A 15189-nucleotide genomic window follows, 5' to 3' on the forward strand; every position below is an offset into this window, starting at 1 on the left:
CGGGTTCAGGGGCACAGTCAGCACAGGAAGGACGTCCCAACCAGGGTCCTCAGGTAGGACTCCAGGGCCTGCCCAAAGCGGTCGTCCGCAGCAGCAATCGGCAGTAAGGTGGGGAGGCCGGCTCGTGGACCGCAGGGGATGCACTCCGGCTCAAGGGGCAGACTCCTGACTTTCTGGGTCCACTCACTGCAGGTCTGTCATGGGCCTCGCCAAGAGTGAGAAGAAGGAGGGGGCCCCCGAGTCGTCTCCCTCCTGGGGGCACCCAGCGAAGCAGTCAATACAGGCACCGTCGGCCTCGGGCCTCCAGAGATCCTATGGGCGGCTCACCGGGCCGTGTTAGATACTTGTGGGCCTCCCATGAAGGCGCCCCCCGGTCCTCCTGCCGTCTTCTCGCGTCAGGTCCCTCGGCCGTTAGCAGCCCTCAGCCACCACCACCGGTCAACGTGCTCCCCCCGGTAAAGGGGGCGCCGGTGCCCCCACTCTAGTATCTGGGAAAGGGGGGAAATCTGCAGGCCTCCCAGCGTGTCGGGCTTGTCATCCGGGGCCCGGGGCACTCACACGGGCGCCGCCATCTTGGGGTCAGGCGGCCCGCGAATTCGCCGCTCTCAGGATGCTTCAAAGCCGCCCCGTCAGTCCGCTCTCCCCACCTCTGGTAGTGTGCAGGGCGCTCCGCTCCAGTTGCTGTGGGGTCCGCCGCCACAGCGAGCTTTCTTCCGCCGGCTGCCCGCCTGCGTCAGGCAGCTCGAACCGCGACTTCAGCCGCCATTTTGCGCTCCTAGCGTGCCAACCGCTCCGGGGGGGGGGGGAGGTGCTCTCAGCGGTCTCGGGGGCACCCAGCTCCCCCAGTCGTTACCCCTACGCTCCCCAGACCTTCCGATACTAGGTGGGGGCCAGGGGTCCGATTTCGGAGGTCAGGATGTCTGGTTGCGAGGGGCGGTTGCGGAGGAGCCCCGGAGTCCCGCTGCCGTTTACATTGGCACCCAAGCCACGCCCCACAGATCGGTCATCATCTGGCAGTACGGACTAGGCAACAAATAACATCTAACCTAATCTGAGAAATTAAAGATCCTGATTTAGGGCAGATTGCTGATCCAGGCCTGATTATGGCTGCATTTAGGGGGTACTACTAAACCTTATATACGTCAAGCATCGGCATTGAACAGAATAACATTATGGAATATATCAACTTGGTTCCATATTCAAAGTTTTGCAAGGAGGACCAGGAACGTGTAGATAACTCTCCTCAATGGGTTGAGAATTTATGGTCCATGAATAGCCTAGCAAGGGAGAAAGCAGCCTCACTTTTCCCCCTAAGTTAAGAGGAATCATAAATGAATTATTCTTACATATTTTTATTGGTGGACTGCCCCTAGGCTCATGGTCCTCAGTTACAATCATGTTTTTAAAAAAACCAATAAATCTTCTCTGGAATTGGGTTCCTACCGCCCGATAACCCTGATAAATGTGACTCGAAAATGTATTCAAAGCTGTTGGCTATGCGACTCGCACCAATAATCTATAAATCTTAGTGCGCCAACCCAGGTTTATTCCCAGGAGGTCTACAATAGATCATATCTGGAGAGTTATATCACTGTTTGATGTTACCAATGCTGCAGCAGACCCTATGGCTCTTATCCTACTGGATGCCTTTGATAGAGTATCCTGGCAATACAATGTATTGCAATGTCTAGAATTGGTATTGGGGATGGCTTTATTCAAGTGGTTAAAATGTTATATGTTGAACCAACGGCTGCAGTAATGATGATTGGTACTCTCCCTGAAGATTTATTAATCTCTTGTGGAACCAGGCAGGGTTGTCCATGCTCCCCTCTATTTATTTGCGGTCTTTATTGATCCATGTATACGTAGGTTAGAAAATAATAATCAAATCCCTCCAATATGGTTGAAATTGGGCAACTAAGACCTTGGCCTATGCGTACGATATCACTCTTGTATTACAGGACCGGAGTTCCACTATAGTGGCAATCGAGGATGAGGCTGACTGTTTCGTGCGTGTTCCAGATATGCTCTGAATAGAGATAAGACAGATTGTTCTTAACTATAAAATTAGAGATGACAGATAGCCGGGTAGTTGAAAAGACCATATATCTTGGTATTAGTTTGTCTGCAAGACTAGACAATGTGGTTACGGATAATATGGAGCCCCTCTTGGAAAAAAACAAAAAAGATTCTGCAAGGTTAAACAATTTACATTTATTTATAGGTGGCAGGTGTAATGTAATTAAGATGCTCTTTTTCCTGAAAATTCTATATATCTTTTTAGAGCCATATGTCTTGAATTTACTCCCCAATGGTTTAAAATAATGGAAAGTATACTCTCCCGATTTATGTAGGCTTACTCTCGGCCTCAACGAGCCCTTAGGTTTCTCTCCCTACCAAGAGAGAGGAGGGGATTGGCTCTCCCGAATTTGAAACTATACTATTGTCTACCACCCTGATTTATAGCAGTGAGTTGTTAAGGTTGAATCTTGATAACATGTGAACGGACAAGGTTCAATCTCCTTTTGAACTCATGATGGGGAAAGAGGGCGGAGGATGCCTTTGGCGACAACTACATGAGAGCTATAAGACTCTCTTTAGTGTTTTTATAAGTGTGGAGTGCTGTACGTAGAATTCTGGGAATTAGTAGACTATACTTTTATACAACCATATCTAATAATCACAATCTACCTGAGCTTTTCAGAGATTACTAAATGGAAAAACGGACTAGGGTAGGAATTGACCAGATTGGTTGTTTTTTTCTCCCCCTTAAGGTTTTATTCCTTTGATGAGATGAAAGAGGAAAACAATCTTGAATGGAGGGATTTTTTTAAAGTTTCTTCGAGTCACGGATTTTCTTTTACGGAAAGGAAGTGGGCGGGCTAAGTTTGAGAGAGTGAAAACCATTGACGGAATAGTAAAAGATGAAGCAATCTCTACTGGGGAGATTAATGGTTATCTTAATTTAGGGGCCGATTATGATGGCGGACGGACCTAAGTCCGTCCGGCACCATAGAGTAGGAGGGACGGTCTGCAGGGGCTGCGGCGGTCCCTCCGTGCAGATTAGGATGTGACCGCCAGGGTGGCGGTCACATCCTCAATCTTTAACATTGCGGCGGGTGCAGCTTCAAGCTGCACCCGCCGCAATGTTAAAAATGCATGCAAGGCATTTGCGTGCACAAAGCAGCAGGCACCGCGCAGTGCCTGCCGCTTTGTCCACGCGAATGCAGGGGGGGTACCATAGGTACCCCCCCCTGTGCACCCCCACGGCGGAAAAGCCACAGTGGAAAAGCATACTTTGTAGTCCATCCTAATATGGATGGCGGTGTCTGATAGACACCGCCAGCCATGTTAATGCTTTTCTGCCGTGGCCGGAAGGCGACTGCGGCGGAAAAGCGGAGGCCAGATTGTAAGACCCACCAGCCATCCTAAATTGGCGGTGGGTCTTTCAAGCCTCCGCGGCGGATTTCCCGCATCCTGAGGGCCGGCGGTGGCTTCTGCCGCCCCGGTGTATGCGGGAAATTCGCCATCGTACTAGGCCCCCTAGTTATGCCCGATGATATGGATAAATGCTCCCAAAATTGGCAGATGAAAGTGGGGGTTACAGATAATACGTTTATGTATGCATGTAAGCGGTCACAATCTATTTTAATGTCAACTAGGCTACAAACATAGTTTACCCTATTCTATGGGAATGCCCGGAGATAGTGCCTTTCTGGACCAAAGTAGCACACACAATGGCAACAGTAGTGGGATCACCGGTCCCGGTGGAGCCCAGGTGGCTATTACTTATGATTAAAGGAGCCACGGACTGGTCCAGGTATAATGATATCTGGTTGGCAATGACAGCCGCGGTGGCGAAACGCAACATAGCCAGTTGCTGGGGGTGCAGGCGCCCCCAGAATGGGACCAATGGCTACGACACCTGGACTGATGTCAGAGGGCAGAGGAAACAATCTACAAGTCCAGGGGCTGAGGCAAGAAATGGAAGAAAGAATGGGGGCCTTGGCGGAAGTACCGAGCCACATGGGATGGGGTTGGGTATAAATGTAATTTGTCCAATGTTCTGCCATGTTTGCCTTCGATTGTATGATGAATTGTTGTTCTCCTTCATGCCACTTGGACACTACTGTATATTGAATGAGATCATGAGCAAAGTTAATAAAAATATATATTTTTTAAAAACTGGTCAGGAAGACAATGAAACATCTCTCGTGGATCGAGGACAAGGCATCCCTCACTAAAAGGTCACATGGCTGGATGACCATGAGCTCGTATTCCATACCAGCACCACAGAACTACCTTGATTTGGGCTATGCTAAAACTACTCAATTGAAGTTTTTAAAGGACAGATTGCGCTTGTTACCTTGTATTCAGCATTTCCCGCATTGGCTAACCGATAAGGCAGGCTCCTCCTGCCGACTAAGCGGCTCAGCGCCAGAGGATCTGCTGCATTTGTTATGTTCCTGCAATGAACTTTTGGAAGAACGAAAGCAACTGTTAAAATCCCATTCCAATCAGCGTGGGATACGCTCACGAAGGCAAGCAGGTCTCGCCTGCTGTGCATCTAATGACCCACAGCTGAATTGTAGTCTGGTGAAGTTTGTGAGGGTGGTGGAAAAGAAAATGCCAAAACCGGATTCATAGTTTATCGTAACACAAACAGCACTTCTATTTTATGGACGTCTAAAAATATAAATTTTAGAGTTGATTTTAAAAAAGATAAAAGATGCATATTATGGAATAATGTTTTTAACATTGTACGCAGAATTGCTGTTAAAGTTTGATATTTTGTTTGCAATGGTTTTTATTAACTATGCTAAACTACTAATTTATGACCCTTCCTCATCAAATCGGACTCCAGTATCCCTAACAAAATTACATAATTAGATAATAATACTTATATATTGGAAACCTCCGATAAACATTTTGATACATCCTTAATTACGTTTTGCAAAACATTGCAAGACGCAAAAATGTGAATAATGTCTGCACTATAGAGAGCACAACGTGGGCAGAATGTTTCCTTTCCAACCCCCCATTTTGCTATCTTGTCCGGAGTGTAATATGAAAAAAGAGCCCCCTGACATCCCCTCACACAAAGGGGGATAGGCTTGTTCCCCATGAAAACAGGTGGGTTCGCGGGTAGTGCATCTGATGCAAGATTTTTAATTGCACGAGACGGAACCTAGTCCGGATGGCGATTTTGCGAGGGCTTTGCAGGGCATCCAGCCAATCCTCGTCTTCCAGGCCCCCGACCTCCCCCTCCCATCTCTCCCGCAGGGACACCAATGGGTCAGGCATGTTATTTATGAGCTTGCAGTAGATAGTGGACGTGGGTTTCTCCATAATGGGATCGAGGAGGAGCCTGTCTTCCATAGGAGAATATTCCGGGATCGAATTGTATGTGTGTATGTGAGAATGCAGGGACTGTGTAGGGCGCAGATAGTGATAGTGTTGGGAGTCCTGTAGTTGGTATTCTTTTTTAAGATAGTCAACGGGTCTAGGGGCATTCCCTTTCCATTCATTGCCCAATTCCTGACCAGTTTTTTTAAGCATTGAGTGATTTGTAGGAGTATCCCAGAGTTGGTTTAAGCCAGTATTCGCCAGACTGCTTTTGAGGTACTTGGCAGCTGATGAGGCTGAGTGTTGCTCTAGCTCCTTCCATAGGTATTCATTTAAAGTTCCTTGGTTGGATTTACACACTTTGTCCCAGGTAGTTATGTACGCCCCCTGTCTTGCCAAGAATTGTTTCTGAGCGCCAAACTCTAGCCTGATTTGATCTGGTGAAGTATGTATGGGCAAACCAAGAATAATACTATATGCAGCTATGACTGTATTATCAAGAGTTTTTGCATCTCTGCCTCTCTGCACTTCACTACCGTAAGCAATTGTTGGCAGGAGTTTGGCTCGTATCACTTGAGCCAGAGGTAGGAGTGACGGACTGGTTAATTTACTGTTTAGTGTTTTTAAAGAGATTGCTAAGGTGAGGCCTTTGCCTCTAATGCTGGTTTCCTGTACAGTGAAATGGCCACCTTTATTAATTTTTACTCCTAGATATTTGTATACTGACGTATCCTCAATACAAGTATTGTCCCCAAACCACGTAAACGATTTTTTCTTATTTTTGCTGATCTTCATTGTCTGCGTTTTCTCGAGATTTATGGTCAGTTCATTTGCTTCAGAATAAGCCTGTGTACCGTTCACAAGATGTTACAAATCTACTTGAGTACGGCTGATTAGGACTATATTATCTGCTTAGAGGAGACACAGTAGTGAATACCACCTAACCTGGGAGCGTGAGAGTTGCAACTATTTAATATCGGGACGAGATCCGCTAAAAACAAGTTGAATAATGTGGGGGCTAAGACACAACCCTGTTTGAGTCCTTTGATGGTTAGTGTGCGCCTTGACAGTAGTGACCCATCACCCAGCTTTATCTGGACCCATGTGTCCGTGTGAAGGTTGATCAGCAAGTCTAACAGAAACCTTGGTATCCCCCAGCTGCTCAATTTAGACTGTAAGATGTTCCGATTTATATGGTCAAAGGCAGCCTTGTCATCTATAAAGCAGAAATGAATGGGCATTTCAGTTGATTCTGCCTTATCTATTAGCATTCACATGGTTAGGATATTTGTAGTTGTTCCAACAGATTTAGCAAAACCAGTCTGATTAGCTGGAATTAAAGAATTTTATGTGGCCCAAGCCTGCAGCTCCTCCAAGAGTGTACCTGTAAAATACTTTGCCTCGTTGTACATAAGGGCCGCTAATCGATAATTCTGTGGAAGTGATTTGGCACCTGACTTGAAAATTGGAGAAATAATTGATCCCTTCCAGGAGCCAGGCAATCTGTTAAAACATCTTATTTCCAAAAACAGTGGTTCAAGTGCTGCTGCCCATTCATTCTCATCTTGTTTATAAAGGATGGGCTGAATTCCTTTCGGGCCTGGCGCCCCCTCTCTCCTTCCTTTTCTAATTTGGCACTAAATGATGTTTTGTATGCTCGTCAGACCATCATTTGTTGATAATGTATGACCCTCAGGTTTGTCGGTGCACATGTGGACTGTCTGTGCTTTATTTTTAATAATGCTTTTTGTCGCATTGTTAGTTTTTGTCTCCAAATTAATATAATCCATATCTTGGTTAAAGTAGTTCCTCAGGTAGCTTGCCCATACTTCTTCTGTAATATTAGAGGAAACTCTGTCATGCAACGGTCTTATGAATTGGTTTATGGTTTTCCAAAATCTTGCACTATTATTCTGTTTGGTGTCAGCGTGTAGTTTTGCCCAAAGATTGTCCTCCGCTGATCTGTTGGATACCGATTTCTGTTTTTTCAGCATTGCCTTTAGCTTCCGTAATAGGTCAAGTTTCACTGTATCTGTTGGATTAAGCAGAAGTTGTCTCATCGTTTGATAGATTGATTTTTTTGTGCGCCCGATTTTTTCTTTATATTCTCGTGGGACATACTTCATGCTACTATGTCCCGGTTGGACCCGTAGATTAGTTCATGTAGCATAAGCTGCCAAAGATGTTGTAAATTGCTCCCATTTCTCGACTTCGCTTGATCCGGTTCTAGCATTAAAGTGCTGTTTTACATTTTCCAGCATAGTAACGTTGGATGCTGCTGCGAACTTAATTCTCTTAAGATTGATAGTATAATCCGACTCTTTAGGAGCCAAAGATCGCTCAAATTTGGGCTTGCTTACTTTAAGCACAATTTCTTGAGGACGGTGATCACCGTCAGCTTTATCACAAATCTGAAATGAAATCATGTGTTGAAATAGAGGCAGTGAAATGAAAGTGTAATCTAGTATTGTATTAATTTTTGTTGAATAATGTGTTGTAGCTGAGGGGTTATCTCAGGCAAATCTTCCATTTACTGCTTTGATATTAAAATTTTCGAAATCCTCTAATACCAGTTTCCCTATTTTTGTTTGTGTGAATATTCGCAGCTTTCCTTGTAATGGGATATCCCAAGTCGAATTTTGCAATAGGATGTCTTCATCTGATCAAGTTCCCGTAAGATTAAGGTTAAAGTCCGCAGTAAGCATAAGATCTGTTGTAGATTTTACCCCTATGCACACCTCCAGAAAATTGCATAGTTCCTTTGTTGCATTTGTTTTCCTTTTTGGATGGACGTAGGCATTGATTAAAGTAAGATCTGATGTTAGTTGCGAGGTGAGAAGGATTACTGCCATTGTCGCTGAAGAATTTGGTCCAATTACTTTAGCTATCTGTACACTTGTGACTGAGACGTAGGTTACTAGTCCGCCTTGGAGGTGACCATATTTTGCCCTCCTAACTGCATAAGTAAAGAACTGCAAAAATCCCTGAAGATGCGGAGGGTCTATTTGCCGTGTTTCTTGCAATGCCACCATGTTGAAAGATCTTATGTAGCTAACAAAATCTAGGTCAGTCATTTTGTTTGCTAAACCATTTACATTCCATGAACATATTCGTAAATGATCATGAACTGATTTTCATCTCAATGGTGGTCTTAAGGCTGTGTAGCACTTCTGTCTGGCTGGACTCTAGACTGCCAGCATTTCAGCAATGGCTGGCCAGGCTTCTAGCGATGTATAATTTGGAAATAGCCATATATAAGTGGAAAAGGAGCCGCTCACGCCGGAAAGGCATGAGAATATGGGATCCCCTGATTGAGTGGTTCGAGGCAAAGGCAGAGCAGGATAGATTTTACGTTATTATTTTCCCTTGTTGTTTCCGGGTGAAGTATGGTTTTTGAATAGTATTGAGGAAGCTTGCACTCGTCACATAAGGATTTTGATGGAGCCATATAGGATTTGTCTTAGTGTAGGTTGTACTGTGCTGACACTTTTGTGGGATATGTATTTATATAATCATGAAATTATGTAATGCAATGTATTTGATTATTTATGTTTGATGAATTGAAGTTTTTACCTGTCTGAGGGGGTGGTGGAAGGAGTGGGAACTGGGGTGGATTTTTATGGAATTAAAAGTAATAAAGATTATTTTTTTTAAAAAGGAAAAGCTACACATCTTTTTATATCCATGTAGGGAAATATACAATTTAAAAAATGTTTGTATTTGGATCGGACCCATGAGATAAAATCCTCAGATCTGGATACGAAGCTGCCTGATCTTACCTTTACATCTTGAAATTATGGATAGCAAAGCTCCTCAATAGACATACTTTTACATTCATTGCTGCTTATAGTGGAAGGCCTAAGCAGTGCTTGGATTTAAGTATTGAGTCATTTAGACATTCATGCACGAGTTAACCCATCATGTAATTTAGTGATGTTATTGTTGAGTTGCTCGGCAATTTTAAACATTGCTCGAATAATTCATGCTATTGCATCCCTACTTTTGGTTTGTCTATTTTTCCAGAGAGTTTATGATTAGGTGTCCAGTTAGATAGCCAGTTAGGTGCCGTCGGTGCACCTTCCCCATTCAAACCTTTGTGCCCGATCCAAGGTTCTGGTTTTCCTCTTTGAATTCATAAGAATGAAGTAAATGTTGGTGACTACTGAGCAAGCATTCAGTAACTCACTACCTCACATTGGGTCATGCTAGACCCTTTCACAAATTACAATATTGGTAAAGCTGATGGAACTGGAGTTTCACATTGCCTGTATTAGGCGAGCCAATCAAAAGATGGGTACCTCTACAGACTGCCAACTCCAAGACAGGATATGTCAACTTCTGCCACATGACACACGTACTTGGTCAAAATAGCAGAGTAGAGTAGCAGCTGAATTGGGTCTTTGTATTGATTTCTTCTCCATGGAAATGGTGGTTGATAAGTAACAATTTGAGGACCTTTAACCTAGGGAAATAATTAAGTGATTGAGTGCTAAAATTCAGTTAATGAGATTGGCAACATAGATAATCACATTTTAACAACTGAACATGCAATGCTGCACATGGTTGTATGTCAAAACAACGCAGGCTTTTACCCCGCATGCCATTACAACGCGGGGATTACAACGAAAGTCGTTACAACGACTTTCGCTGGAGGGCGCTGGATAGTGGAATGTTTTAATTTTCTATTCCAACTCTAGCCCACGTTGACAGTAGGGAAGGTGTTGGATAGAAAATTAAACTATTCCCTATCCAACAGCGCCCTCCAGCGAAAATCGTTGTAACGACTTTCGTTGTTATCCCCGCGTTGTAATGGCAGTGCGGGGTAATCCCCGTGTTGTTATGGCTGTTCTCCCTGCACATATGCAACAAATATGTAATTATTTCATAGGGACATCATCAGACCTAATATTGTCTGGTATCAGGGTCATTTGTGGATCTTTCGTGTTATGTAAGGTATAAACTCCTCACACTTCATTTTCAGAGCTCCTCACGTTGAATATTGACAAATAATGAGATTGATAAAAGTGGGCAATTAAACAGTAATCAATCCGTCTTCACCTCTGTCCTTTCTCTCTGTGTTGGTTGGCCTTTAGGTCCTCATTCCCATCCTCCTGGGCTGGAAAAACAGCAGATGCTCAGTCAAAGGACCTGCACACAATCCCTGCACACTCATGATAAAAATGCATTAAAGCAAAGACAGCATTTGTACTGGCCTGCTACAGAGCACTGCAGATGATCTTCCGCTAATTAGGGATTGCACCCCCTAGTTTTACAGTTGCTTCTGCACGGTCCAACATGTAATAACATTGTGTTCATTGCAACCACAAAAATGCGTTCCTTCCACAGAAAAATAAATGGCCGGTGCACCTTGATTACCAAATAGATCCTGAAACAGCGTGGATTTATTTTTCTACTTATTAAGGCATCAGTCACTGGTGAAGTCAACCCTCATAATCTTGGGGAAAATTCTTGTGATGTGTTCTTTCTATATTTAAATAAAAAGAAAATACACAGTTGTTTATTAATTTCACATCTTATGAGACAAGTAGTTGTTCACTGTGATTGGAAAGAGTATTTTGTCGTACAGTCTTTGAGCGATTTATGTTCTGGTTGACAAACATTTGAAAGGAACACATATTCCATTATATTCCATTGAGCATGAATGAATGTTTTTGTACTTATTTCACTTGTACTAATAAGTCAGAGAGCAAAAAGATTAATGTTGAAAATGTATTAATAATATCGTTCTAGCTGTCAGCTGTCCTTCGTGAAGTGAAATACCTGGAGATGTTAAAACATACTGACATACCGGAGGTTGCCATGGTGTTATATTCCAAACGTGAAATGCTTCACAAGGTAAGATGATAGTAAATAATGAAATGTGCCTTATTCTGCAATTTATTTTGCATATCTGGTGGAGGAACTCCTTGATCATATTTACATTATGAAAGTAATTCCAACTTCTGTGTGTATGAGATCACATTTTTGTCCAAAGATAAAAGTGAATATTTTTAACTTTTTTCCTGTTCATATTTTGAAATGATAATAAGTTACTAAGTCTTGTACAAAGTTGTTATTTGTTTATTGAGCAATGGTCGTGTATGTAAAAATAAGTATCTCAATAGCACAGTATTAGCTGAGGAGTAGCATAGCATTGTAATAACAAATGTTGAATTATGCTAAGAGATGCAATGAAAAGAGTCATAATTTAATGAAATAGCAAGAGCATGTGAGCGAGAGAAGGGTGCTTCTATTGCTAGGCCAGTAGCAGAAAAAGCTTATAGGATCCTTATCAAAGGTTTGTGAGGTCCTCCTTGAACAGGTGTTTCATTATGTGTGTTCGGTCTGGACTATTCCGTTGGCTTACAAACGTCCCTTCCTAAGCCCATCATCAGCCACTTACAAGTGAAAAGATCCATGCAGCATGTGTCAGTTTCATATAGCCTAAAATCCATTACACCTGGCATGGAATCAAATTCTTCACTGGTTTGCATTTAGAGAATGCTTCAAAATTGAAAACCATATGCCTGAATCAAAAACATGTAGATGTCAGTACTCAACAGCCTTAAGAATAAATGTTGCCTATAATACTTCAACTGCTCTTGGAACCTGGGAAACCAATGATGCATCACCATTCTGCTAAAAATAAATGTACTTCCATTGTAGACCTGCAATGTGTCTTGCATAACTCATTTGGGCAAAGATCCCCCCAAAAATGGTCTGAGCCCTGCATGCATTGTTCCCTTTTGGTACACCTTTTAGTTCACTAGATTATTTCCAGTACCTCCCTCAGCCTTGATCATCTTACACATTCCCCCATTAGGTCTTTGTTTACTTATTGGGGATCGTTCTGAGGTTCTTTTATTAAAGATGCATGTACCATTCTCTTCAGACTTCCTTCTAATATGGTAGAAACTGCTGATTGTGCCATTTGTTTCAAGAGCTTGTTCTTTCTGACCACTATTCCTAAAACTATTTATTCAAGCAGGGAACACAGGTGGACCTTGGGGGTAGAAGTCCACTTTAGTCGTGATGCCCTCAAGAGGCAAGGTGACCTCAACCTGAACAAGCAGTACACCAAGAGGCTCGTTTGCAGAATGATGGAGAAATTGGGCATGGTCTCCAACCACTTCTTAGGAATCACACTGTGTGGAGCTTACTGGAGGTAATAGGAGTCCTCATTTGCCCCTAAGGACGCACAGCAGCCAAGGAGACTTCATCCCCCACCCAGCAGCGTGCAAGGAAGCGCATTTTAAGAGTGGTGGAGAAAGGGGGTGGGACCTCTATTGAGTTCTCAATCAGTGGGTGGAACTCGCACTCTATTGAGTTGCCTGTATTTGTTTTTATTTAGATTTTTTCTATTTTCTAGGAAGTGGGCCATGTGGCCTCCCTTTCGTGAACCATTTTGGGCCCCGGGGACCCCACCCCCCTAAGGCCTGGTCCTATTTTTTTTTTCTTTAAAAAAAGGGCAGAGCCCCCCTCCTCTTTGGCCGATTTCCGCCCCAGGGACCCTATCCCATGGGGCTTGGCCCCTTCTAAAAAAAGAAAAAAATGGGACGGCCATTTTCAGCCCCAGGGACACCATCACCCGGGCCTGCCCCCTTTTAAAACAAATTACAAAAAAGGGAGGGCAAATTTTGGTCCCGGGATCCCATCCCCCTCGGCCCGGCCTGTAGTGTGGGTGCCCTGGTCCCACCCAGGGCACCCACATTTAAAAAGTTAGGGATGGTGGGGGGAGCCTGAAGGCTCCCTCGGTCCCTGCCGGCTCCCCGCCTCCCCGCCTCCTTCAGGAGCCGGGATAGCTCTGGGATGCAGAGAGCAGCTGAAATGCAGCTCCCTGGATCCCAAAGCAATGTCTGTTTCCCTGCTCATTTCACAGTGGGGAGGGAAACAGAGCTGCTCTACTTTCAACAAGCGAGAGCATTTTTGCTCTCGAGCTGGTTTTTCATGGCTTGGTGGGAGCAGTGAATGTGTGTCTTTCTGAAAAATAAATATTTTTTATATATGTATATCTAAAGGTCGATGGAAGAATGGGTAAATAAGTGTCTAAATGGATTTTTTTTGTAAAATTGATTGTATAACTGACTTATTAAGTGTATCTTAGTGAATACTTGTATTAACGAGTAATGTTTAAATATTTAAATATCTGTATCAGTGTCTCACTTTGTGTAGAAGTGGCTGCATGGGTTGGTGAGTAGCTACATGAGTGTGTATATGGGTTATTACTTTGTTATTTGAGTATCAGTATGAGTGTCTGTATAGTTCGTTGGGGGATGTTACTTAGCGTGTAGATGCATGAATGAGTGACTCACAGTTTGTATATGTTTTGAAGACAGCATGTGTGCAAGACTGTATGGGTGGATGAGTGTGTGTATTGGTGTGTTAGTGAGTGAATGACTGTCCCAATAGCGTCTTTATGAGTAACTACATGTGTTTTAAACTAGTATATGTGAGTATTGATGTATATAAGTGAGTATATGTGAGAGTGAGAGTGAGAGTTTGGAAGAGTTCCTGTATAAATAAGTATGTGTTTCTATAAGTGATTGTTTAAGAGAGTAAGTATGTGTACTTTTCTGTAGAAGTAAGTGTAGTGGTGTGTGCATAGCTGTATATGCAAGTAAATGGATGTTTGATAGTTTATTTGCATGTGTGAGTATGTGTGTAGGTAACTCTATGGATGAGTATCGGTGTGTAACAGGATGTATAGGTGTATGAGTACATATGATGAGTGAGTACAGGTGTGAGTGACTTTATAGAACTATTGGTGAATGAGTGGATGTGTATGTAGATGTTGGAATTACTGAATAGGTGTTGTAACTGGTATTGGTATCTCCATTTTTTGAAAATTTTAGTTTCTATTTTTGAATGTGTGTATCAAAGGTTATATTAGGGTGAGAGGAGGTCTGCCACTCTTTCACAAGGATGATGTCATCAGTGATGTCATTTGAGATGTCATCCGTGATGTCATGAGTGATGTAATATGTGACGTCATCAGCAGTGCATTGCGGGCGTGCGAGTTATAGTTAGCTGAACTAACTATAACAGGGGAATTTCACTGGTTTTGTATGAGTGAAATGTCCAGCTAACTATAACGTGGCTGAAAACTATGTTTTTTTCAGTGAATTTCTAAGGTTTTTTAAATGCTAATTCCTAACTATAATGTGGCTTAAACCTATGTTTTTTTTCAGTGAATTTCAAAGGTTTTGTAAATGATAATTTTTAAATGGAATAATTGTTATATTTTTTTATACTGATTTACTACATTGTTTTTAAAGTATTTATTTTTAGATCTTTTCTTTTTTAAATTACGTTACATATTTTTAATATAAATAAAAAAAAGGTTTTTAAAAATATTGAAATTGTGATATATTTTATATTTATTTTATATATTTTTTAATTTATATGTATTTTATATAGCAGGCAATGATATCCTATGGTAGGAAATTCAAATTACTGGTAAGTATGGTTAAAATTACTTTTCAGGGACAGTAGTGAGCTCAAAGATGCAGCACTGAGGTCTATCCTGATAACAGGTGAGTAAATCGGAATTCGTAGTACGGCTGATTTTAGAGGAATTTTTTAAAGTTCCAAAACTCCACACTTGGAAGAATTTCCAAGTGAAACCAGTCAATATTAGCCTATGGAAGGAAATTCAAGTTACTGTAAATATGGTTAGAATTACTTTTCAGGATCAGTAGTGTGCTGAAAGATGCAGCACTGAGGTCTCTCCTGATAACAGGTGAGTAAATCGGAATTCGTAGTTCGGCTGATTTTAGAGGAATTTTTTAAAGTTCCAAAACTCCACACTTAGAAGAATTTCCAAGTGAAACCAGTCAATATTAG

At 42.5% G+C, this 15189-nt stretch overlaps 1 protein-coding gene across 1 annotated transcript in view; it reads left to right on the top strand.

The window, feature by feature from the left end:
• The window catches only part of LOC144824202 (dynein axonemal heavy chain 11-like), a 3356387-nt gene that overhangs the window by 438517 nt on the left and 2902681 nt on the right, over positions 1 to 15189 (top strand). The window contains exon 24 of the mRNA XM_078683354.1: positions 11098 to 11202. Within this exon, the coding sequence (XP_078539480.1) occupies positions 11098 to 11202 (105 nt within the window). The remainder of the gene's footprint in view (positions 1 to 11097; positions 11203 to 15189) is intronic.

This window comes from Lissotriton helveticus, chromosome 3_1 (genome assembly GCF_964261635.1).
Source record: "Lissotriton helveticus chromosome 3_1, aLisHel1.1, whole genome shotgun sequence".
Classification (NCBI taxonomy): domain Eukaryota; kingdom Metazoa; phylum Chordata; class Amphibia; order Caudata; family Salamandridae; genus Lissotriton; species Lissotriton helveticus.